The sequence below is a fragment of the Larus michahellis genome, chromosome 3, assembly GCF_964199755.1.
Source record: "Larus michahellis chromosome 3, bLarMic1.1, whole genome shotgun sequence".
Lineage (NCBI taxonomy): Eukaryota > Metazoa > Chordata > Aves > Charadriiformes > Laridae > Larus > Larus michahellis.
Window position 1 is genome coordinate 46340597 of NC_133898.1, and position 27498 is coordinate 46368094.

At 37.5% G+C, this 27498-nt stretch overlaps 1 protein-coding gene across 7 annotated transcripts in view; it reads left to right on the forward strand.

Annotated features, from left to right (window-relative positions):
- The window catches only part of PLD5 (phospholipase D family member 5), a 185297-nt gene that overhangs the window by 59335 nt on the left and 98464 nt on the right, over positions 1 to 27498 (forward strand). For 3 of the 7 annotated variants that reach the window (XM_074579990.1, XM_074579987.1, XM_074579988.1), the window contains exon 2: positions 20044 to 20180. In XM_074579990.1, the coding sequence (XP_074436091.1) occupies positions 20128 to 20180 (53 nt within the window). In that variant the 5' untranslated portion in view covers positions 20044 to 20127. Of the gene's footprint in view, positions 1 to 16450; positions 16542 to 20043; positions 20188 to 22589; positions 23117 to 27498 lie in introns of those variants that run through there. The other 4 variants (XM_074579992.1, XM_074579991.1, XM_074579989.1 and 1 more) reach the window with 3 other exon arrangements.

Consider the following 27498-nt stretch of genomic DNA (forward strand, 5'->3'; position numbering starts at 1 on the left):
TGCTAGGTAGTTTCCTTCAGTTTGAACTATTGTGTCTTAGATGGAAACTAATAATTTTTCCCCTTATTTTTAAAAACATAGTTTCTATGCTTCTCAGGCCAAACTGTTCAGTTGTGTAATGATTTTTTGCGAAGTATCTCAGTTTATTACAAAAATTATTAGTATGTAGTTGAGATAGCAAGCTCAGTTAGTTTCTGGTATACACATTGGTTGGTTTTTTTTAATGTAAGAACCATGCTGAAAGCCATGCAAGAAACAGATATATCAGAATGACATGGATTTAAACATTTTCATCTTTACTAAATAACTTTGTAGAAGTTGTCAGCCATGGAGGAGCTAAGAAGAACAAAGGCCAAATTCTGTTTATGTTTATATTAGTGCAAATTTGGAAGAAAGTCAATGAATTTAGTAAGGTTATTTTAGCAGTATATATATGATAATACAACAGAGTTGCAAATAGAAAAAGAATCATAGAGTGGTTCAGTTTGGAAAGGACCTTAAAGATCATGTAGTTCCAACCCCCCTGCCATGGGCAGGGACACCTCCCACTAGACCAGGCTGCTCAAAGCCCCATCCAGCCTGGCCTTGAACACTTCCAGGGATGGGGCATCCACAACTTGTCTGGGCAACCTGTTCCAGTGTCTCACCACCCTCAGGGTAAAGAATTTCTTCCTAATATCTAGTCTAAATCTCCCCTCTTTCAGTTTAAAACCACTACCCCTTGTCCTATCATTACACTCCCTGACAAACAGCCCCTCCCCATCTCTCCTGTAGGCCCCCTTTAGCTACTGGAAGACTGCTATAAGGTCTCCCTGGAGCCTTCTCTTCTCCAGGCTGAACAACCCCAACTCTCTCAGCCTGTCTTCATAGGAGAGGTGCTCCAGCCCTCTGATCATCTACTGTCATGCTTTATTGTTCAGGTTATTCACTTTTTCTCAGTAAAAAGCTCAACAGCTGAGCACAAAGCTAATTTTTAGAAACAAATCCAGCCTTGCAGTCCAAGCAGACAAAGTGAGATGTCTTGCTATGTGGTGTGTTCCCTAGAGGAGGATAATTGTCATAGGAGGGACAAAATCTAGAACTGTTGCATGTTGTGGAAGGGCCTTTAAAGAATGGCACAGAAGAAAAGGACAAAGAAAATTGTAAATCTGTCAAAAAGTTTTAGCAACAAAGGAAAATCAAAATGCCATCTCTTCTTGGTAATATGTAATAGGGTAATACGTGAATATTTAATAAGGTGCCAGATGCTTTGAATCATCTGTTAAATTTTGATCAAGACTTTTTATTCAAAGTCTAATTTAGGCTGATGACTAGACAATATCTGATGTATGGATAGTGTTTCTTTATATATTTAGTGCAATCTCAAAATCAAATCAAGAGGTTTGTCTAGCAGAGAACCATGTTAAACAGGAGGAATGCTTGAACTATGAGGTTGCTACGTGGCTGCACGTTCTGAATGTGGCAAAATGAATGTGGTGGATTATTGCTGCAGTTTTATGTCCTTGGCAAAATCTGAATTTGAGCTCAGTGAAGTGGATTAGTTTTGGCTTAGGGGCATATCTAATTATGCCTTTAGGGCCCACAGGGAACCGGAGTTTTCATAGCCAGACAGAATGAACTGAAGGCAAAGGTTTTAAACAATGAAGTGCATGTTGTCCCTGAAAAAGGTTGTTTTGAATGAGTTACTTTTATGTGATTATAGTCTGCATTTTAATGCCCCTGGAGTGAAAAAGGCTGCGGTTTTATTATCTGAAATAAATTTATCACATTTTTATTCAAAATTGATTTTTGGCTTTTGCAATATAAGAACAATTATATATGCTTTTTCCAGATTGAGTTAAGCCATGTTCCTTTTAAAGACAGCGGTAAAATTGCTATTATACACAGCGGCTTGTTCAAAGCCAATAGCAAATTCAATAAATAAGAAAACTGGGGAGTTCAGAAGGGCAGGAGCAGATGGGAAGTTTACCATCAGTATAAAAATGGGGAACATGAGACACAGAGTAAGAGATTGTCCTGGTTTGGGGTGAAGCAGAGCCAACTTTCTATTCAGTGAGAGAGGCTCTTGCTTACACCTGTTGCTGTGGCAAGTGGGTCAGCTGACTTGGTTGTTTACCCCATGCAGGGGTCAAACCTGTGGGGAGGAGGTGACCAAAAGGGTTTGGAGGTTTGGTCAGGTGACCAAAACTGACCAATCGGGTATTCCATCCCATTGCCATGATCAGTATAAAAGCTGAGGGAGCAAAGGGGTCAGGTTGTCGCTTTCTCAGTGGACTGCTTCTTCAGTGTCTCTCTTTCTTCAATGACTGATGTCTGAGGAGGACCCCGTCAGCTCATCTGCCTTTTGATCCCAGAGTCCTGGTTTGAGGTAAAACTGAACCAACTTTCTGTTCAGTAATGTTTGGGCCTACAGGAAGGATGGGGAAGGACTCTTTATCAGGGAGTGTAGCGATAGGACACGGGGTAATGGCCTCAAACTGAAAAAGGGGAGATTTAGATTGGATATCAGGAAGAAATTCTTTACTGTGAGGGTGGTGAGACACTGGAACAGGTTGCCCAGAGAAGCTGTGGATGCCCCTTCCCTGGAAGTGTTCAAGGCCAGGCTGGATGGGGCTTTGAGCAGCCTGGTCTAGTGGGAGGTGTCCCTGCCCATGGCAGGGGAGTTGCAACTAGATGATCTTTAAGGTCCCTTCCAACCTGAACCATTCTGTGATTCTGTAATTTTACTTCTTAGCTAGGCCTCTACTAACTCTCCGAAATTAACAGCATATTGTACCAAAAACTGTTTGTTCTCAGGGTGATGAGACCAATGTTTACAATTAGTACCAAGGAATGGTACGCAGCGAGGCTCTTGCTTATACTTATTGCTGTAACAACCAAGGTCAGCTAATTTCGTTATTTGCCCCGTTGGAGGGTCAGAAACAGAAAAGTGTGTAGGGGTCCCACCTGCAGGGAGGAGCAGACAGGACAGGTGACCCAAAATTGACCAACAGGGGTATTCCATCCCATCTGCCCCATGCTCAGCGTAAAAGCTGAGGGATCAAAGGGTCAGTTCTCTTCCTTCAATGGCTGACGTCTGAGGAGGACCCTGTCTGTTCATCTGCCTTTGATCCCGATCTGTGGGTTCCTGACTCCAGCTCTGGAATCCAGTTCCCACCCGCCGCTGAGTCCAATCTGGGACTTCCTCAGGGCCTGCAAGTGACGTCATCCTGGGAGCTTAATACTGTTTTCTGTATACTGTATCTATTGTATTATTTCCTTTTTATCTTATTATTAATGTTTCATTAAAGTAGTTTAGTTTCTTCTAAACTCATAAATCTCTTTATCTCTCCTCCTCCTCCTCCTCCTCTCCATGTGCAAGAGGTGGGGGGAGAGCATCTGTTGCCGGCCATTGGCCAATTTGGCCAAAACCATGACACCCAGTCAGTGTGTTCCAGTTCCCATTTGTCACCGACTCAAGTCTGAAACTTCCACAGTGCCTCGCAGTGACATCTCCCTGGGAGCTTGATATGCTTTTGTGTATATTTATATATACTGTATCTATTTCATTATTTCCTTTTTAAAATTATTAATATTTCATTAAAGTAGTTTAGTTCTTTCTAAGCTCATAACTCTCTTTATCTCTCTTCTTCCTCTCCTTGGAGCGAGAGATGGGGGAGAGCATCTATTGTCTTGTAATTGGCCGACGTGGCCAAAACCACGACAAAGACCATGGCTCATACTATGACTTAAATCTGCACTGGAGTGTGCTAGCAAGCTTGGTGGCTCTTTAATGGATAAAGATAACATTTCAGAGCAACCCTCTCTCTAGTAACTCCTTTCTAAGCAGTAACAAGTATGGCTCATTTGGTAAGCTTACTGCAAAGCATTTGTCGTTTTTAGTGATAAAATACTTTGGTGTGTTCATGGACATTTATACCTATAAAGCATGCATACGCATGCTTAGCGCTCAGCTGCTACAAAATTTTGTCCTTTGCTATATATTGAGAATACATATTCCAGACATCTCTGCTGCACATTTGGAGAGTTAGGTTTGAGTGGGGTCTGTGCGTCTTCCCCATATCCCTTTGCTATAGGAGAAGGTAACTGTGACCCCAGATCGTTAAACTCTCTCGGTGAAATTTTGTAGGGTGTAGTCCGGAGAACACTGATGACCTACAAAAAATAGGGTAGATGATCTGTATCTGACCTGCTGAACTCTATTAAATATTACTGTTCTCTTCACTTTTATTGCAATTGTGATTTGTTGATAAATAGGTGTGGGGTTTCTATTACAGCTCTTGAGGCCTGGCAGTGTTTCAGTGACCCAGAAAGTCTGGGAAATACTGTTCTATGCTTTTGATATACAATGGCATTTGCCCAAAAATAAGCTTTGTAGGACATATATGTGTATATGTGCATATTTCTCACAAATGCCAGCAAAGCTATCTCTTCATTTGCTTGGCTACCATTAATTCATTCATTGCTTGTCAATTAACAAAATTAAACTTTTTTGAGTTTGTGGAGCAATGCTTTCTGTAACTATTTTTGTGGAAATCTCTGAATGGATTAATATGGGAATAAATACCTGCAACTTAAAAATAAATTGTACGTAGATGTGAACATGGAGTATCAATCGACTGATAACACGAGCATATATGCAGCCTTTCATATAACTTCTGCAGTAAGTGTGACTTGTCTTGTTCTGATACTGTGTATTCTCTCAGAAAGACAGAATCAAAATAGTTTGTTTTGAATGTGCTCTGGAAGAAGCACAAAGGTAGTGCATCTATACGACCAGACATTTTACGGATTTTCTTTACGAACAGCTAGGAAACTAAGAAAAGCAAGCCTGTTGCCATGAGGCTTACATTTCCTATACAGAGGAGATCCGTAAGTTAAGAATTGTGAGATCCACTGTTGTCTCAACAAGTATGTATGGGGACACATGGTGACACAGTGTAATCTGGAAATGTAATCAGCCTATATTATCTGAGTTTCTTATTTGTGACTAGTAGAGTATCCATGAGCACTGCTTAGAATTACACTTGTTAAAATGTTATACATTCAGAAAGGAAATGTGTACCTAATTTTACTTGAATTTCATTTATTATTTTAACAGAATACACAATAAACACCGTATTGGTTTTTATTAATGTGAAATACATTTCAGACTTAAGCAATGCATACAAAAATATTTAGACTGTAAGCTTGTTTTCATAAGTGCAGTGTGCATGTGTTTTACAGCTGTTTCTTTCAGGAGAAAACTTAAAATGCAAATTAATATAATATGACAGTGTAAGATCTACATATCTCAAATTAGTTCCAAAATGCTAGCAATTATTTAGCATTTTTTTATTTTCTGAGAAATGAGCAAAAGTCCATATTTTGAGACCCCTGGAACCTTACTATATGAAAATTTCTGACAATGTGGCAGATGAAATGCATAGTCTCTGTGAATTTTATAGAACTTAACAAAATGGCTACTTTTTTGAGAGATTGCTTCTAATAAATTATTGTTATTTTTCGATTGGGCACAAGACTGTCATCTTGAGACTGAGATTTCCCAGATAAATCTCCGCACCTTTCTCTAGTTGCTTTTGCTGTGTTAGGGCCTTGATGTTTAACTGAAAACTTAAGCTGTGCTTTATTTTGCAGTTAAGCGTTGTGAGCACAAACCTGTGCCCAAAACAGTTTTCCTCAGTTGATGGTCTGACATGAGAGGCTTTTATTACAAATAATTTAGTTTCTTTTCGTCCTAAGAGAGTGTTCCCAATGAAGTTTGTTGTCAAAAAAAGAAAAAAAGAAAAAAAAGAAGCTCCAGAAAAATATTGGACCTCACAGTGGAATGAAAGGTGATAATGTTCAGTGACACTCTTTGGTATGCAGTTACTCTTTCCTGGAACTTTCTTTGATACATCATCACTTCTATTGGTGAGGTGCAGCACACCTCCTCTCCTTTCAGGAACATTGAAACTTCAGTGAGGGATGTGTACCTTCACCATGACAAATTGCCGTGTGGCTATTTTGTATTCAAAGTTTGTCTTTGTCTCTCTCATTTTTTTTACTTTCTTGGGAATCTCTGCTACAGAACGGAGAATAAGAAGACAGAACTTCACAGTAGCTTCATTCTGTGTTTTGTTTTACAGAATGATTAAAATTCCAAATTGGCAATGATTAAAAAAAAAAAATCTGTAGTGATTACCTAATTTAACACAATAATAAAACTAGATACAAACTCAGGTAGGCCAGAACACTTGATGGTTTTTATGGGAACAGCCATGTACCTGTATAGATTTTTATTTTTTTTTTTAAACAATGTCATATATATTGGATATCATATTTAATCTTTAAGACCGTTTTCCTTTTAAACTGAGACTTCTGTGGTCAAGGCTGTGTATGTAAATATGTGTATTCATATGCATGCATCTTTTTCCTTCTCAGTAACTTCTAAATCCCTTGCTTCACGTAAATGATATGTAAAGAAAGGTGGAGGTCTTCAAGAGATTTTTCAAGTCAGGTGTCATGAAAATTGATGATGGGTTGAGGGAAAGCGCAGATTCTCTGCCATCTAGTTAAGTGAAATGTTTTGCATAACTGGACACTGTTTTATCTGCACTTTCAATGACTTAAACACAAAAAACAATCAAAGACAAAATAGAAATTATAGGAAGCCACGCTAACATTTTTTTATGTATGTTCAGTCAGTCATGATGTTGATATCCTTATGTATAATTTTGTAGAAATTACTGTTTTTAAAAATGAATTTATTACTCATATAAACAGAGTAAGAAAACAAAAATAAATGTTTTGACCTGATAATAGACCAATAAGCAATGAGCCCAATTCAGTAGAATAATACTATAATATACTATTAAACTAAGAAAAGAGTAGGACAAAAGCCTTTTCCACTAAGGTAATAAATGAGAAAAACGAAACCTGATGAGAGGCTGTAAATCAGGACATTTTCATATCCTGACATACCAGAAGGATTCTGACCTTATTAATATGGAGATAAGACAGCACAGGATGGGCTAACAGACAGGAGCATTGGTGCAGGTGGAAGACACATCTGGTAATTCCAGAGGTGAAAAGTTAATCAGAGCAGAGTAGTTCTGCACTGTGCTGGTGTAGGAACACGGCTGCAGCACACTCTAGAAAATGAATCTCTTCGACTCTACCAAAACTGTATTCGGCTGGTGCTGATTTTTTTTTTCTCTGTATGTGTGCCTCGCCTCCCCGCCTCTCATCCCCCGCCCCCCCAAGATATCTGTTATATCTGTTATCTTCTGCTGGTTTTGAAACCTGGTATCCTTTTTGTGGACTTTTCTCTGCACTCTATGAAGAAAGAAACATGTAAGATGGTAGAATGGAGTGGGAGCTTCTTGGTGAGAGTGAGACCGTGGTGATGATGAATTCTTTTGCTGTTGGGTGGAGTAGGGAAGGAGGTAAAGGGTGTGAATATAGTTGAAACAGTGAAAGAAGGGGACATCCAGGAACAATTTGCTTTGGCCAGTTTACTTGATTCTCTTCTCTATCTCCTGCATGCATAATGGTGTGTGTCAACTTCACTAGGGATAGGAAAAATACTCCTATAACAATGAGGTATACTGAGAACACTGTAACAGCTCTCATCCAGAAAGAGATTATAGTAGAGGGAAGTAGAAGATTGGAGGTCTTAAAGGCTTCTTGCTGTTTGTTTATTGATTTCATTTTTTTTCTCTTGGGGCTCATTTTTTTGTTTGTTTGCCTGTTATATATTCATGTGTGCTTGCAAATTTATTCTTATTGTAAATATTCAAATCATTGTACTTTTGTTGTGATTCAGGGGAAGCCTTTCTGATGAAACATTTTTGAATTAGTAAGACTTATTTATTAAAAAATATTATGAATAGCTAGCACCAGACATTCTGGTCATTGAAAACTTTGAGGAACTGATTTTTTTTTTTTTTCCTTACCTAAATCATTCCCCAAAAAACCCCAACCCAAACAAAAAAAGCCACACACACTGAACAAAGAACAGAAGAACTGGAATGTCCCTCACGGTCAGAGAAATGTAAGCAAAGCAGAGCCCCTGGGGCCCCCTCCAAGAAGAGTCAGCTGTCTTTGTGAGATGCATGTGAAAGTGAATACTTCCAGCCTGGCTTTCTTCATGTTGGAGCTTTGCATGTGGAGTAGGGGATGGTGCTCCTCCTGGTGACATCCCACTCTTCAGCGCTCTGTTCACTACAAAAAGTGTAATTTGGAATCATAAACAAGTGACAGATACCAAGGAGGGAGATTTGTCTCTTGTTCCTTTTCTGCAGAAATTGAGGGATCTTGACGTAGAGAATTTCTTCAAAGCGTTGGGCAGGCAAGAAATGATCTGGACCAAATATCTTTGTTTCCTATTTCCAAAAGTGATAGTAGGGATCAGTTTTGTGTATATAATTTTGAGTTCCCAGAAGCCAAAGTCAGTACAGCAGTCCCATCTTTACTCATAATTTGCCAGTCAGTAAAGAATTATCCATCAAGTAGAATTACTTAAGAAATAAAAGTTACAAATACTGTCATTTAATTCAAATACAGAATTTTATAGGATAAAAAACCATGGTAACTAAATTAGCTCTCAAGTCTGTCATAAGAAAGAAAGCAAGCATAGATCAGATACACTTAATCACTATAATTAACTAGTTTACCTTTATATCTCTAATTAGCTATGGATCATAAGCCTCTCTTTATTTTCCTTTATCTCTCTTTAAAGTAGAATATAATTCCCATTGTGAGTGTCACATTGGTTGTGTTCTCTGTGACAATGGAATTAACTTGCTTGGCCGAATGGCAAATCTATTATTTCAACATGTACTCACAGTGTAGAGCTAAAAATAAATGCTTCCTCTATGAGATAATTTCATTTCATGAACTTATGTCAATTTATAATAGTGTTAATAAAACTTTTTCCTTAAGCGTGTCTCATCAGAATGAGTAAAAGCAAACTCTTAAAAAAAAAAAAAAAAAAAAAAAAAATATTTGAAATCTCTTACACTTTATGAAAGGGAAACTAGCAATTTATGATTCATCTACCAAACCAAGTTAGTACCTCCAGGTTCAGTTGCATCACCTGCCTTTGTTTGTAGAATCATTGCTTTATCGGGACTTAATGTGATGTTGCTGTAATTGATGGCACGTGCACTCTTAGCCTGTCCCCAATTGCAGGATGAAATACTTAAAACTCAGTGGAAAAATTTTAAGGTAACGTATTTTGCCGTATTAATTAGTCTGAGAAAAAACATGCTCCAGGTAGAGTGATGAATTTGTTATGCTGAAGAACGGCACTTGAGCTCAAATTTGCGGCTAACAGCCTCCCTCATGGCATTCATGTGCCAGTGGCCACAATTTTGTATTTTTAAGTGTGGATTGGGGTTTTTTGGTGTGGTTTTTTTTTTTTTTTTTTTTTGGCTAGTCTCTTTTTGAAAGAATCTTAGAAAAACAATGAAGGGCTGTGTGCAAGAAGCTTTAGCTGACTGTACATGTGATCATTTAATTTGCCAAAACTAACATATGCAAACACTGGGAAAAAAATTTCTTCATGAGTTTTAAATTTCAGTTAGTTTATCTCAAAGCCTTATTAGCAGCATTATTAGATAAAACGCTTTCTTGGAAGACATGATTTTTTTTTTTTGTAGTTGCTGTGCTGTCGGGAAGTTTTAGGTTACTTAACTGAGTATGTCACTAAGTTGTTTTATTTTTTCCACCACAGCTACTAAAGTACTAAAATAAATTATAGTTTCTTTTAAACACAACAGGCATTAGCACTTGTAAATTAGAGATCACAAGTATGAAATCAGTGTATTCATCTGTAGATAGTCTGGTTTGCCTTCACAAATAAACATATATAACTGAATATAACATACTACTAATTTTTCCGTGCGATTTAGAAATAGATTGTGTTGGCTGTTAACAGTCATTTATTATATATATATGTGGGGTGTCTATGTGTATAAATACACATATTTAAGAATATATATGCACACAAAAAAATTATACATTTAATAACTGTCCTGGAACCAGAATTCATATTCCAGATGCTCACTGATTTCAGGGAACGTGGTGTAGATATGGGTAAGACCCACAAAGACGTTGAGGTGCTTTTTGGATGCCAGAGTGATGTGGGTTGATCTGTCATGGACATACTTGCACTGACATTGTTAGTTTTACTGTATTTTCTCTAAAAAGGTCCAATACACGTGAAAGTTTGTTTGTGTGCTGCAATGCTAAATACCATAATTAGCCAGAGCACACCCTGTCCTTGTCCTCTGTCCCCAAATGCTTTTTGTCCTGGCTTCAAAATATTAAAGTGTTCTCAATTGTTGGATGTTACCATCTCAACACATTGTCTTTAGGCTGGAATATGGCTTAATAGCACGACAGGATTGTTCTTAAATTTAGAACCTTTGTATCTGTTATATTTTTCTCCTTTTGGTGCCTTACCTGAAGAGCTACAGCTATCCTATAGTTATCGCAAGTCCTGCCTAGTTTGGGGCAGAATTGTGCTGCCAGAGCAACGTGTATTAGACTGATCCAGTGGAGTGGGATGGAATTGCTGGAGTCATTTTAGCTGAATTGATACCTCAATGCTCCAGCTCATTTTGGTCTTCAAAGGTGACAAAATGGAAATAAAAGCTGAAATATGTGTTAGGCCTGTTAAATGCATGACTTCCAAGTACTTCAAATGTGGGATGCCTTTCCTTTCTTGGTGAGATGTTTAAAATGAGCTTGAAATGTCTAAGGGGAAAAGTTTTGAGATGTTTCATTGTCAACTGATAAGAAAAGTGTAGTTTTCCCCTTCTTTATAATTTAAAATATTCCATTTCACTTTAGATAAAAAGTTGCAAGTGTACAATGAACAGTTCATTCCAGAACAGATTTAAGAAATTCATGGGTCAGTGTTAGTTGAAAAATATTATTATGACGAATGCAAACAAAGTGTAGAAAAGATAGTAGTAATGTAGACTATTTTTTTTTTTTCTTATTGATTATGAAAACAAGAGAACTACTGGCTAGAGGTAGATGCAGTATGGCAAATTACTGCAATTTCTTGTTCAGTGTCAGCAGGAGATTCTGATTTGTAGAGATTTTAGTATTTCAGTCTAGTTTTCCATTAGGAGATAGGACTGTGAACATCAAATTTAAACTAGGTGTTCAGAGAAGTAAGGCTGCTACTTGGAGCTTTCTAACTGCTTGGCCCACTATGCTGTAGACTCCAGAGTGTTACATAAAGGGTGTAAAATTCCAAAGAGCATTTTCTGCTACCAATCAGACAAGTGCAGCGCCTGCTGATACCTGGACTTGTAGACTATAGGCCAGTCTTTGTATCATCTGCTGGATCCCACCAGACACCTGTCCTCCAATGATTATAACTGATTTTAAATGGACTGTTCGGCAATATACTAAATTAGCTTGCGTCTTGGTGTATTTAGTAATTTATTCTTTCTCAAAATGCTGCCTTATAGGATCCAGTTCTTGATGGGAAAGAGTAGACCTTTAAATGTTTGTTTTTTCAGTGATTATTTGCTGTGTTTCACCTGATTTCTGAAGAGGACGGAGTTCAGTTTTTAATTATATTTGTGAACTAAAATTGTTTATAAAAGGCTTCTTTTCTGTACACGAAAGATCTAATACAATTAAGCACTGTATGTTTATACGTTAGTAACACCATTTTAAGCTGCAGTGTTGTAGTTTGTAGACTCTCAAGAGCTAATCTGAATTTTTTAACTTTCTTTTTTACCTTTTAAATTTTATATTTATTTCCAGTCCTCTCAGTTTTTCTTTCTACGTCTTGCTTCTGTCTTTCGTAATGTTTTTTCCTTCTTTCTTACCTTTTTGCTTGCTTGCTTCCTTTTCTTTTTTTTTTTTTTCCACAGCTCTTCCTTTGTGATCCATGGACTTACGTTGCTGGGGTTTTTTCCTCATATTGGACATAATTTCCACTCCACCCCACTTCTCATGTATTTTCTTCTCTCCATCCTTCCCTTCAGTGTAGTCTACAACCGTTCTTTCTTTGGTCATGCCAAAAAGTTAATCCAATACTGTTGCCGTTAGTTCTGGCGTTTAAGATTCATTTTTTTGTTTGGTTTGGTTTTGCTCAAGGTACTTTGTCTTTTATTATATGGTAGAGCACTGATGCAAAAAGAAACTGATTATAGCTTTTTCTAGCATGGCAATTTTTACTTGCAAAATTCCTGGTGGAGCAATGGGTCTAATGCTAGTGGTGCTAAAAGTCCTTACTTAGAGGCTCCAGGTTTAAAGATGTATAAAGAGATATCAGGATATAGGAATCCAATTTAAAGCAGTCTTACTAATGAGGTATTAATAGTATTCTGAATTGGTTGTTCAGGACAGGTTCAGATTGTTCGATACTTTTTTTTGTTGGAGTGTTTTGTTTTGTTTTTCCAGAAGATACTGGATTTGAGAAGACTGTTATTGTTAGGATAGACAATGGCCTTTTTTGGCATTGGCAAATTATAATACTGTCTTACATTATGCTGAAGACTGAGTCGATATATCATGTTGAGAAGTCAGGGCCCAATTTCGGGAAAACGGCACACAGACACTTAAATGTATTCAGGCTTTCCAGTCCTCCTCTTATGCCAATTCTGGTCAACAAAATGCATTAGAGGTTAGTTGGTCATGTGCTGGAAAACCTTTTTTTCTTATACAGCTCATATTCTGAATGTTAATAGCTTTCTGTAATATGGCACTTTGTGTGGAGGAGGTTCAGATAAGTAACCCCTAAAGCTTTGGATTTCTTCCAAAGTAGTTTATTGGTTTTCTATTTATAGTAGTGTGTCTGTCCATGTGTTATCTGCCTGACCTGTTGGATCAAACGTTTGTTCAGTGAGCAGTGAAAGCAACGCAGCTGCTTCTCTGCGTGTGCATGCTCAGGGCTCTCAACTCCTCGGTGTCCCACTGCGGCAGTGAATCCTCCCATCCCTGTCTCCGTGAGGCTGCATGGTGCTGGGCTACGTGTCTGGAAGGCAAAACTTTGGACTGTCTTTCCTTCAGTAGAGGCACTAATTTGTCTCTCTCTCTCTCAGCCAATTCTACCTATGTACTAGATTTTGTAAAACATCTGAGATAATTACATTTCTATAAACCTTTCTTTCAAATACAGATTCAAAATAAACTGGGCAAACGGACTGCTGGGCAGTGTGACTTCATGTGCTTTGTTTGCTTGGAAAACACTGAAATTATAGAATGTTGTTTGGGGAATTAACTCTTGATTCTCTTCTTTCTGCGGTAACTCCAGGACTATATATTTATTGTTGATTTTTCTCTAAACTGTCTCCATGCAGTCTTGAAAGGTGAAAAAATATGCCAACTTAAAGTAGAGGGTAAGAATTATTTTTGCCTTGTATGCAGTACAAACATTATATCAGGATGTAGAGATGTAAGCCAACGCAACAGTATGACATGATTGATTCGTGTTCAGGTTGTAGTGTGCAATAACTCGTGGGTCCTTTTGTGGAAAAAGGAAACTATTTAAGAGTATAAAAAAATATATTCTACTGCTCAGACCCATAGCATATCTAGTCCTGTACTCTGTGTAACAGTGGCAACAGCATGTCTCCTATCATCTCTATTAAAGGGCACATCCCTGCCTGTATTCTCTAGCATTTACTCTGGACATGTTTTCAAAGGCTTTGTCTAATCTCTTTTTAAACCTGCTGCTGCTGTTTGCTTTCACAGCCTCCCGTGGCAACAAATACCAGACACTCAATATCCACTTCATAAAAAAGTACTTTATCTTTTTGAAACTTAACTCCTACAGGTTTCAATAAACATCCCCTATTTGCGATACTTGGTGAATAATAATTTTGCCTTCTGATGATTTTGTACCCCCGGTCATCTTTCTTCTCCTTTCCATGCTATGGACTCTCCTACCCTTTTTTGGTCTGTCTTCCTAAAGCATCTGCTCCAGCCTATTAATCACTTTGATTATCCTGTTTCCTAATGCTTTCTCAGTTCCTGTATCTGTGCAACTGATTGCACCTACCTGCTGGTAGCTCTGTTCCTTAATTGAATTTTAACCTATTTTTTTCTCAACGTACCCCCTAAATTGTCAAGAACATTTTGAAATTTTAATCCAGTCTTCCAGCATGCTTTCAATTTGCACTGCTTTTGTTTTGATTGGAAACTTAATAAGCACATTTCATTTCTAGTCCATAATTTAGATTGTTAATGAAGACATGAACAAAACCAGATACACAGCAGAATCCACTGAATCCCTTCTGAAATGTCCTCCCATTTTTTCAATGAGCATGATATTCCAACCAGTTTTACACCTCTCCTATAATAATCTGGACATAGTTTCTGTGGTTTGTTAGAAAGTTTATATTAAAGATCAAAGTATATGTTATTTTCAGCTTCCGCAGCAGGATAACAGGACTTGTGACTAGGAAAGATGGAAATCAAAATTGATTGATGTGACTTTTTCTTGACAAAATTTCTTATCTTCTAGGTGTTTACATATAATAGCTTAATTTCTTACTTGTTCAAGTATTTTCCAGAGATTGACGTTAAAATAACTAGTTTATGATTTCCCAACTTCTATTGCCTGCCCACCTTTTTTTAATGAATATGGGAAACACTTTTTTGCTTTTTCCAATCTTCTGATACTTCACTCATGCTCATGAGGTTTCAGAGGTAACTGCTAGAAGTTCTCTGTTAGCTTCAGCCAGTACCTTAAATATCCAAGGATGACTCTCGCTAGGCCCAGCCAATTTGAAAATATTTAACTTATTTTAGCATTCTTGGATTAGTTCCTTCCTATTTTTGCTTAAATAGGATCTTAAGTGTTGATTGGTATTAATCATGCTAACTGGGGATTTAAGGCTGCAATGAAGATTATTACTGTATGTGGATTCCAGATTAATGGAAAACGGTCTTTATAGTAATGTTTTTTTCCTCTAGTAAATACATATAATGATTTTAAGAACCAAGGTTAATCCAAGAATGATTGCTAATTCTTGATTCCTTGCTGTCTTTGGCAAATGTACTGTAGCATGCCATAAAACCCCACTCGTAAGCAGAATTTAAAGAGCTGCTGAACAGGTGTCGAAGATGCGTGCTTTTGTTCTCACACTGGTGTTCAGACATGTTGCAGGAAAGAGCAGACCACTGATATGACAGAAGATGTGAAAAAATACTTCTTAGAGCCTCTGTGGTTCTGACAAGCAGATATGAACTCCGTATTAGTACACTGTATAAATATTGCCTCATTTATTCTTTAAATAGGTATAAAAATAAAGTACAAGTTCAAAGCCATGACATGTTTTGTTGTTACGTGCTCAATTTTCTTAGCAGATGCAGCGTTGCAATTTCATGGCTCCTGTTTTGGGAGAGAATGACATTTTTGTGCTGTATTGAGGGAAGAGTAAAGTCCTGATTATATTTAGTGTGTTACAGAGATACCTGTTGTTTGTGAAGAAACGGAAAGCTTTATCAGCCATTGAAGTGTTCTTAACAGCTTTTGAGCAATGGGAGTGCAATAAAGATGGAGGGCTTTTTCTTTCTTGCTCTCATTTTAAATTCAGCCTGGGTAGCACAGGCTCCAATGCAACCTTAACTGACATAGATTATCCTTTTTCTTAATAATAAATAAACAGATAGGGTCCTTCTCAGATTAAAATCTAATCTGAAGAGTACTGCACTGCATACCCATTGTGCAGCTTTTTATCACTCTTCACCCAGGGGTATAACAGCATGAAAAACACCATGCTTTGTTTTAGTAAATGCAGCGTTCTGGTAGATTTTTTTGAACCTAGGTATTGTTTAAGCTAGACGAGGGAGGTGAAAGAAATGGGTTTTGCTCATGAAGTGGAAAATAGCGTTTTTGATAGTCCTTACTCCCACAGGAGTTTCTTTCCCAATCTTCCATAGCTCTGAAGAATTTCTGGGCTTGCAGCAGAGACATCTCCACGCTGTCAAGTGTGAAACTCAGCCATGGCTGTCCTCTGACAGGTCCAGTCAAGCTAGTAGATGGTCTGGGCCCAGGCCTCAGCATCTCTAGCAGTCTTCAAGTATGTAAGAGACTGCAGCAGCAAAGAATGGAATACTCTGTTCTCCATTTCCAACATGTATGGGAAGGGAAAAAAAATACATTGCAGCATAAAAGACTTAAGTTAGGCATCAGTAAGGTACCAATATGTGGGATGTGTTGCCTAAAGAAACTGTAGGATCTCTTTCAACTGCAGATTTTTAGAGACAGATTAGACAAACATCTGTTAGAAGTGAAATTTGTATGAATTAACCATATATATGGACAGATGGACTACATAAGCTTTAGCGGTCCCTCCCAACCCTGTATTCCGTAATTAAGTTTTGAAGACTGAAAGCTTAAACACAGAGGGTTTTTAGGCATTTACTGAAGGAAGCATGAGGATAGGTCTGATAAGCTCTGAGAGGGATCGCAGTTGCCAAGGGGATACAAACAACACAGCATCAAGCAAACAGTCTGCCCAAGGCCACCGATGCAAGAGTCTGAAGAGCAAATCTAGCAGATTCCTTCTAGTCTGCCGATGGTATGAGCTCTTCTATTTTGAATTCCTTCAAGAAGCCTGCTATTACTCGCACATGCACACACACATACACGCATGCATGCGTGCTATAACAGAAAAGTGACATGGTCGGTTCTATCTATTTTAATTAGAAAAAACCTATTAGAAAATTGCCTGCAGTATGGTGTCAGTGCATGAAAATTAATATTTATTGCTATTGTCAAAAGAAAGGCTTGGAAAACTTGTTTGGTGCCGGTAGCTATTTTTATTCTTTGTTTTCTAATAAAAAATCCATTTGAATCTAAGCAATATTCAAATATTCATTTCTAATGTGATATTTACATTTAAAAGCAATCAAAAAATCACCACTCAGCAGGAGTAATTTCAAGACTAACTGTAAAACTATTCAAAATCCTCCTTACTAGCTGTATAATTTTTTTTAAATCGTCTTCACCTGACCCTTCAGACCTGTGACTAAAAATGTAGGATTAGGAGAACCACAGACTTGTAATTTTTTGGGTTTTTTTTATTTAATATTTTGTACTACCCTTAGTTCAAAGAAAAAATACCATTGTCATGGTTTAATAAGGTGGTTCTCTTTTTTATGTGTGGATTTACAAGGTCCCCTACACTATTTGTAATCATGCTGTTAAGCTGGTACTTAAGAAGTGAAATAACTAATACATTATAATTGTCAAAAACAAATGCACAATATAAAGGATCCGTATAAAGAAGAGCAGTAAATTGGATCTGTGCAGTTCTGTCTATTTTAGTGCTGCTAGAATCGCAGTGGTCTTACTAGTAGTGCTACCTTTGTGCTGCTCATACTGAGAAGCAGTCAAACTGCAGAGCTTCACAAGCTGTATGCATGCAGAACTGAAAGAACAGGGATTTAAACTTCATATAAATTTCAACTACAACACAGAAGTCAAGAAGCCTTGACTATGTTCCCCAAGTTTATGTGGAATGGGAATTAAAGCTAGATTAGGAGGATCCATTCAGAATTATTTTGGACTTCCCTTTCCATATTCCTTGACTATAACCAATTAGAAATTGCTACCGTAAAATTTCTTGCTATTGAAGGGGAATGTAAGGCATCCGTTGCACCTGCTTTTTTCTTTTTATTTTCTTCCCTCTTGTAATACCATATAATTTTTGATACACTGTAGTTTTTACATAGATTTTGGCATTTAAGTTTTAAGCTGGTTAAAAGGTTTTTAAGGGCTATTTTATGACTTATGGTATGTGTGATAGAGGTACTGTGGACTCTTTAATGAAACATCTCTCGCTGTCTCCATGTGTGCTGGCCCAGCCTTGGAGGCTACTGTGGTCCCTTCTGGTCCAGTGACCCTGCAACTCTCTGTAGTTGTTTTGCTGCTTGCATGGCAATGTAGCAAGAAGATGGCAGATATTTTTTGGAGCAAAGGCATGAAGTAGTTTCTACTGTGTGGTAGTTAGGATGCTTTTTGCTACAAATGTGCCCAAAATAGGGACTCAGGACTGTTCCCACTGAGTAGAATGGCTGCAGTTATCCTAGTTTGGGAGGAAAAAGAACACTAGCGTTGCAAGCCATGCTGGGGTCACATCCCCTGCTCTTAGGGGCTGGAGAATGAGCCCTTGTTCTGTTTGGCTTGCTGATACAGGAGTAGCTTTGCTATCTTGCTGCCATGGTGATATGCTCAGCACTTGGAAGAAACTGCATCAAACAGTTTCTGCAAATACACTTGCAGAACTGTAAAAAATCTACATGAGACAATGGTCATCTTAGCAAGAGTGTGAGCCATCCTGGTGAAGAAATGGCATAAAGCGGTGTCCCAGATCTGAAAATCTCTATCTTTGGCACTTCTTAGTTTTTCTTGCCAGTAGTATGAGTCAATGAGGCGATGTTTTAACATTTTTCTTTAAAGTCCTACTGTGTGTTTGGCTGCAGCCTTAGTTCTGGACACCCAAATGCAGTCATTTCTAATTCTTTTCATACGTTGCCATGATTATTCCTAGCAGCATTAAAAGAAGGTTTCAGAAGTAGGCTTTGTAAATGCTTGGAGAAGACTTTCTTATGCTGCAATCTTGTACGAGTTTAATGTATTAGAAAACACAGATTCAAACGTATATTTCAAATATGTCTAACGTGCATTATATTTAAAATATGCATGTAACCTAAGTGGCATGTTCAGTGTTATTGTTAGGTAAAAGGGTACGTTTCTCACTGAATTTCAGAAAAGTTGTTCCAGTTTGTCCGAAGAAGTTGTTTGCTGTGTTTTAGATTTTCTAAGACTGAAATAAAATGCTTATATGTGATTTGTTCTGACATACATGAGCTTGTTTATTCTGGGATGTGCACTAGTTTGGAAGTTTTGAAAGCTTATTTAAAAAAAAAAAAGAAAAAGAGGCCTTTATTCATACGGGAAAACATTCTTATTACTCTGAAACTTACTACCTCTTAAACAAAATGTCAGGAACAGTGGAAATATGAAGAAGTTAGTTTTCAGCTGCAAGCATGATCTTGCTTCCTTTCCCTTATGCTTTTCCTTCTTTCCCACATGCTTTCCCAGATGCTTTCCCACTTTCACGTTCCTTTATAAAGCTTTTTTTCTTTATGTGAAATTTTAATTACAGGGCAATAATGAAAATTAAGAAACTAACTATGGCAACAAAAGTTAGACTTTTATATTTATATACATACTTGTGGTTTTGTGCACGTTTTCTTCAGAAGAAAAATGCATGTTACAATTGTTTGAACATTTAGTTTCAGAATAGAATATACTTTACGTTCATGCAGCTATCTAAATTGCATGTCAGGAGATTGTCTTTAGAAGGTTTACACAGTTATATCTGGTTTAGTACTGCAGGATTTCATATTGTAGAATAAGGTAGCGCTGTGACATGTTTTAATATTTAATCTGAGATGTGGAGAATGTTGCCTATCGTATTGAGCAACAGTCTTCCATTGTTTCCTTGAATCCTATCTATCATCTGTGAATTTGTTTGCCTTATAATATAAGTACTGTGGGGCAAGGACTTGCCGAAGTGTCTCAGTTGCTGTGACAATCATAGTAACGTCAGTTACTTTGTGTAGCAATAAAAAAATTACTTTGCTCTTCAGTGTTCTTGCAATGGCATGTTTTATTTCAGCCAAACACAACAAAACTCTCAAGACTTTTGAGTACCATCCTAAGTGTGTACTTTATCTGTGAGGCGCAATCAGAAAATAGGTAGTTAATGTAAGAATCATTATTTTAATGCATAATGCTTTCTTTGTGGTACAAACAGAAAACAGTTTAAATTATGAATATCATTCGTGACATGAATTATTTAACAATGTCTGAGAGATTTAAAATGCATCTCAAGGTGATACCTGAAGGACAGTTTTGAGAGTGTTTTCATCCTGAGGTGTGTTTCATGTTGACAGATATGGCAGTAAGATCTTCAAAGAATTTTCGATCTTATGTAAAAGTTTTAGAGTCTCAGGTCATTGACTGGAATGTGCTCATGCCATTAAAACTTTTTTAATCTTAATCTCTTTCAGTCCCAGCAAAGATGCATTGTGATCTTTGCACTGGTATGCTGCTTTGCAATTCTGGTTGCACTGATATTTTCGGCAGTGGATATTATGGGAGAAGATGAGGATGGACTCTCAGAAAAGAACTGTCAAAATAACTGTCGGTAAGAGGTAACAAACAAAACTTCTCTTTTGGGGTGGACAAGAACATGTATGTGTTATATAATGGCATGTAGTAATTACCATAGTCCTGTGGTGTAATTGTGAAGAGTAGGTAACAGAGGGAAAACTGGTTTCCTCTGAATTTCTGGGTTTGGAAGTTAGCTTGCCAAAGTAAAGCACACTTTTTGAAGTTACTTTTGGTGGTATGTTTTGAGCAAGACCCTTGTGTTGGTTCAATTATTTTGTAAGCATGGGTCAAAGCACACTAAATTTCAGTAAATGAGTACTGAGGTGGCTCACATAGTTCCCAATTCTGTCATGTCTGTCTGTCATCAAGAGCTTTTTTTTCTTTCTTCAGGAAGGTCATTTTTGACCTAAGACTGCTATCCCTTTTGTATAGGGGAACCTCTTATATATTCCCGTTTGTTGCACTCCCCTAATGGACACAGTGGCTTGCCTAGGAACTGCGAAGAAAATTAGTGATACGGGCAGAAAGACTGGAGTATTGACTATGTTGCATTAAGATTTGCCTCAGACACCTGCCACGGTTGTGTATATCTTTTAACATTAGATTTAAGTAGGTAATTAGATTTTTTGGGTGTTTCTTTCCCAGGCTCGGTATTTCATTTTACTGCACCTCACTGTCAGGTTCATCCATGAATCTGTTCATCAGTGATGACCAGTGCTTTTCCTGCATAGTATTGTCCAAGGTCCTCTTATGTCCACCAGCAAAGCTGATTTAACAAACACGTGTAGACTTCTTTCGCAATTGGATTCTGCTTTTTTCCAAGGATTTAACATACATATAGAGCACCCTCTCTGATTCATTTTGTGGAAAAGCAGTAATCCTTAAATAGCATCTCAGAAATCCATTCTAATCTTATCAGGGAATTGCTGGTGGGGGAAGCGGCCTCTGGGCATCCTCCAGCCCATTCCCCTGCTCAGTGTAGGGTCAGCTACAGCGGGTCGCTCAGGGACATGCACAGTCAGGCTTTGCATAGCTCTGAGGATGGACTCCACAGCCTTCCCAGGCAACCTGTTCACTGTTTGTACAGAATCCACCCAGCTACCAATGGCTGTGAGTTGGAGATATTTGATATTTTTTAGAATAATCTAATCTAATGAAAAATTAATGTTTGTTTGAGCCTTTTCTCCTTATCTTTGTTGATTTTGTGTGAAAACTCTTTGGGGGCAGTGCCTTTTTATGGTGCATCTATCACAGTGTGGTCAGCAGCAATTCACAATCCAGCAAATTGGATTATGTTTTTGCAATTTTTACAATATTTTTTACATGCTGCTTTAAAAAAAAAGGGGGGGGGGGGAATGGGTGGAGGGGAACGACATTCTTTACATTTGCATCTTTTTTCAAATAGGACATACCTGCAGCACCAGGTAGCTTTGTCCTGAAACCCACCGCCCTTCTGGCACTCTTCTCCCAGCAATGTTTTGTTTTTGTAAAATGGCTTGGCCCTAACCTGTTCGCTTTCTTGTATGCCTACAGTTTTGGGCAGCCTTCTAATGCCTTGTCCGAATTTTTCAGAGCTCAGCTAGCTTTCCTTTCCCCATCAGGGTCTTAGATATTCTTCACTGTGAGTTGTTGCCTTCTAAAATTTTTAAAGATACTGCATGTGTCACCTCTACACCCACTGTCTCCATGTGTGAATCTTTGACAGAACTAGGTCAGATGAGGGGAGAGTCTTTCTGCTCATTGGCTTCAGTGTGCTGCACACAACTTCAATACATGCAACAACTACTGCACCACATTTTCCTTAGTTGTAACAACTAATGTCTCCCATTTTGTTATGGGTAGCTGCATAGGCCTAGCCAAAGAAGAATTTAATCTTCTTCAGTTTGTGTTCTGCAAACAGGAAAAAAAATTCAGAGTGGGAGTGATATACAGTCCTATGGAAAACCAGGGTATTATTTTTAACATGTGTAAGAGATTAATTGCTTTTGTGCCTTTGTATGGGTTATGCCACTCTGCCTTTCCAAAGAATACTCACCTTTGCTCAGTTGTTTGTTGGTTGGTGTGTGTCACTCTTAAATCTCCTGGACTGTGTTAGAGGACCTTGGGAGTAAATCCAGCACGTTGACTTTAAACATAAGAGTCAATGCAACTGCTCTGCATTTGCAGTGATAAAAGTGATCTCAGACCCCAGCTCTATTTTAAGGTTCCTTTCACATAGTGATTTGAGTGTGTGATCTAGCTGCTAATGCCTGAACTAGAAGGCACATCAATGCTGTGTGTATAAACTGCCTAAACCATTTCTAATAACAGTATCCAAGTGCTGGCAGGTGTTACCTGCTAACACTGAATCCTTCCCTACGTGATGAAACTGGGCTTCTCTATGTGTTAAATATATTTCAGACTTAACTGAAGTGCTGTAAGATCAATTGCTGCCTGTGGCATATATTTAGTACTTGGAGTAAGCACTTTTAATAAGTAAGACAAGTATTATTGAATTCTTATATTTCTGCTGTGTGAGTGCTTTCACTGAAATTCAGGAACAGGCACTTACGTTTGCAGGATGTGTGGAGACAGAATGGTAATAGATTGTCCCTTTTTTTTTTTTAAGATTAAATGATTGTCAAATACAAGTTTACACATATGAATTTTTTTTTTGTTTTGTTTTAATTGATTGAATTTGTGAGGAAGCTTGATGGGAAAGGCTGCTATTGATTTCAGAAGAACTTCACTGATGGCTTGTTAAAGGCTTTCATCTTCTGAAAATCAATTTCATTTCTGTCTTTTTATTTTAAAGGAAAATACGTGTGAAATAGAGCTGTGGTCTAGAATAGTTCTTTGGCTAGAAATTTTTGGAGCTTGTGCCAAAAAATAAGTAGTGGGAATTTAAAAAGAGAGAGAGAGAAAGAGAAAGTAAAAGGAAGACATTTTTAGAAGTCGAGCTTTTTGTAGCCTGACAGAGGAATCATTGAGGTATGTTGTAAGCAGTGTTACCTAGTAAACCCTGCATCGTTTTGTTGTTGTTGTGATTATATTGTTGTTCATGAATACAAATGCGGGCTTTCTGATTTTCTTGTTGTAATTCAACATGGGGTTCCTGTTCTGTTAATCATTCCTTAAACACTTATTACATAAGGAATACTTACTGCAAATGATGCCAAAAAGACCTTCCTCTTTACTGATGGATTTATTTCTCTTGGGGGCTTTGTAATAAAAACAAGTCAGGCAAGTGGAAAAACAGGCTTTTTTGCATGTCTTCACGAACTGCCGAAGGGATTGTTACAAGCCATCTAAAAGGGTGTATAGGAAATAGCAATTTTTGAAGACATTAAAATATGTTTGAAACTAAAATTATGAACTGTGATTTTAAATCTTTGAGCTTCTTGCTGAAAAATTCAGCCTGTGATTGAGAACTAAAATGCATCTTGCCGTACAGGTCATTTGTGACTGCTACAATGTGAAGTCAGATTGTTGTAGGCTGCAAACCATTTCCTATTCTGTTTGTTGCACAGGCAGAGGAACTCAATATTCAATCATATTGAATATAATATTTAAGAGGAACTTGAATATTTGATATTTAACTAATGACTGAAAATAATTTTTTTGTCTTTTGATGGGTAGGTACAGAAATTTTTTTTTTTAAGCCTGCTTTGGCTGTTGTAATCCAAAAATACAAATAGGTAACTTAGAAATTACAACCCTGTCCTAATAATTGAGGGCAAATATTGGGGCAAATAAATGTGCTTATCAGATTGATTACCAAGCACCATTGTAAAAATTACTGTATATTCTACTGATACATAAATAATAGCTGGCAGGAGCTGGGGGAAGGTCTGTAAAATTTGTCAGTCAGTCAAACGCTGGCTTTAGAATTGAAATTAGAATCTGAACTCTACCAACTGGAAAACTCTATTGGTTTAGATGAAATAATGCTGTTTGTACTTATTTACACTATCCCATATAACTCTCATACTGTTAATTGTATGTGGGGAGACTTGCTGACTGAAAGTAGACATTTTATTTTACTTTTTTACAGCTGGACTGGGTTTGTTAAGAGACATCTTTTCACTTCAGAGGGTGCTGTACACTATTGGCTTCGCTCCACAAAATTTGATTTCAGAATGCTGGACTTAACAAAATACAAATAGCTTTTGACCCTTCCTATTAAAAGGAATTTCAACTGATTGATTTATAAGGAATAAAAAAAAAAAAGGACTCTGAAAAGTTGAGGTTTTGCAGTTTGCACTTGGTATGGGATACAAATAATTCTCTTGCATCAACAGTAATATTGTTAGGCAGCCCTGCTGAATGAGGCTGGTTAAGAGGATACGCTTAGCAGTCTGGGAACTTTGCCTGTCTTGCTGTGGGTTCATTACACACTGCATCTATAAAATTAGATTATTGTAATTTCAAGATAGTCCTTTTTAATGGCTGATTTATTGTGAATAAATCTTGGCTATCCTCTGACATAATGTTAGTCAAGACTTACTTGGCTTTGTTGAAACTGGCTGGTAAACTCTAAAACTCTAAAAATGGCAATCTGGGAGACCAGAAGAATTACAACTGTTAGGAGATGGTCTCTGTTATCCAAAGAGTTTGAACCGAGGTCATTTTGATTTATTACCAGTAATTTTAGCTGTTCAATATGCCTCTTCTCCTGCTTGCTGCAGCTGATAGTCATGCTAGGGTTCCTACAGAGATCGCACATGCCCTTAATTATCCTAGTCTCACCAGCTTTTCCAATATCCATTGAAGCAGTACTAGCAGCTGGCATAGCTCCTGCCTCGGGCTGTGGGTTTGTCCCTGTCTCTTGAGAGGGGCTAAGGAATAACAAGGTGGAAAAGAAAACAATGGCAGCTGCTTTTCATGGTTCCCAAGTTTAGGGTGTAATAAAACTTTTGTTATAATAAATATTTATAATTTTTTTTGCAATTTTTGCCTTTATCTGATGATAATTGGAGGATTTTCGGGATGTGTGTGTTTTCAAGGCAGATTCTGTCTTGGATTCTGTTTCAGTGACTCAATTTTGCTATTTTGAGTATTTCTCTTGTCCTCAGAGTAATATATAATGAAGGCACTTGTTCTTTGAGGACTTTACTTTTCTGTAGGACATGAGTGGCAAAGCCATTTAGTTCACTTGGTGATTGTAGGGAGGCTTTGACCAATTCTGCCCCATAGCAAGTAGATGGTGATACTTTGGCAGTGTTTTTGTTTGCTTTAGAAATTCTTTGGATTGTTATAGATAAGGAATTGTATCCTTCTTAATTTTGGTATCCTGCAGAGGAACTGAATCTTCTTGTTGAAATGCTAAGCTTTAGATGTCAACAGTACCCTGCAGCACTGGGTTCCAGAGATTAAATCCAGTTGTCTACAAGAATTACTTATATTTATCAGTTATTATGTGTCACACGCGTTGCTTTCAATTTCATTAGATGTTTCTTTGTGCTCGGGTTGTGAGAGAGGGCCCACAATTGTTTTGGTTTTGGTTTTGGTTTTTTTTTTTTGTATAGATTTATAAATCTCTCCTTCAGCTCCTGTCTGCTATTTCACCAAGTAGGGTTTTGCAGCACTATTAAGTAAGCACACTGCAGCACATGCTTACATTGGTTTACCTTGGAAGTGCTTTGCCCCGTCTGATTGTGGGGGAGATTTTCTCTGCGCTGCGTGGGTTCTGAACATAGCAAGGTTTATATTGACTGATTTGTATTTAATAAACAAACTATGACAGGCGTAATAATTAAATGTCTAAACAGAACAAGATGCTTAGATTTTGAAAACAAGCCTGTTAAAGAGCAACTGAAGATTTCTGTTTGCAAAACACTTATGCCACTTGGCATAAAAATGTCTTCTGTCAACATGATGACTGTTGTCCTCTTGTTTTGGGGTGATGGAGAGAATGCGCTATAAAAAAACTTAATTTTTAAGATAATCCATATTTACAGTCTTTTTTTTTTTTTTTTTTTTGCATCGAAAGAAGGAATACCCTTACCATTGAAGTTTCTACGGCTCAGCACTGCAAAGAGCTGGTGGACTGCCTGCAAAGGCATTCAGCATCCTGAGCCAGGGAGGGAAATCAGTAATTCAACAAACTTGCCTAAGAGGAAGCTCTACCTTTCCTACCTTTATTTTTAATTTTTAAAAATGTATTTCAATGGAAAAGATACTGTATTAACAGTTTCTCAGTATCTGTACAAAGTAATTTTTTTTTTCCTCTGTTCCTCCACTGATACAAAAAAGGGTCAATTTGTCTGTTTTGCATTTACTTTCAGCTATAAAGAATATCTTCACAAGTTAAGAGAAGTGCAAAAGCTCATGATCTGTTTAGATCTTACTCTGTTTGCGTTACTGCCAGAAGAGAGTTCATCATGAATTGCGTGGTATGTATAGGTCTGGGCTTCAACTTGTTTTGTTTGAGTTCACAAACCATTCTTTTTCTCCCACTCTTTGTTCAGTTAAATCTAATGGTTTCCTCTGGAGTTTAGGACAGAGTGCTTCAGAGTCTCCTTAAGACAGCTTTTCCTGTCATGCTAAGCACTGTTCAGGATGTAATACAGAGATTGACATATTTTTTATTCTTGGCAGTTACATATTTAAATATGGGTTGGTTTCTCCTTTTATGACTTAGAATTTGTGAACTCACATCAGAGAAAATGTTCCAACCTTAATAGAAATCAAATTCCAATTACTTCAAGGGTCCTGAGTAACGTAAATAAGATAAAGAAACAATTCATCTGCCAGAGTATCCTTTCTGTTGTGTAGTCTGCTGGGATTTCTCTATCATCAAATATTTTTTTTTCTCTTTTCTTTTCTTTTTAACTTAGTGTGTTCAGAAAACTCAAGTGACTTCATCCCAGGACTCATAAAATTCCCAAGGTCATTTTCTTTACCAGATAGTAAGCCTACACTAAACATAGTTATTAGGTCTAAAATTACTGGTCGTTCTTCTGATCTTTAAGACTGATTGGTGACATTTCAGAGAGGTTTTTATTCTGCCTGGTGACAATAGCGATCCAACTTAATAAAGCTCCCTGATAAATTGTTCTTCCTTTCCTTTGTGGGAAAGGCATTAAAAATGGCTAAAATTTCTAGTAGAATCTGTCTGAATTCATGCTCCATTTTAGGGTGACTTGTTGATTCATCCAGGGCTGACTTTACCTCAGATCCTAGCAAGCACCTGTTCCAGTGACACCATTTATTTTTAATTGCATCCCCACCCTCAGAGCAGTACATAAGAAAGGTACTTATTATCCTGTCAGCTTACAGTAGATGTGTTGAGTTCTGTGCCTAATCCTACGTTGGTACTGTGAGTGTCCTCTCAGCTAGCGTGATTTGATGTTCCTCAAGAGTACATCAGT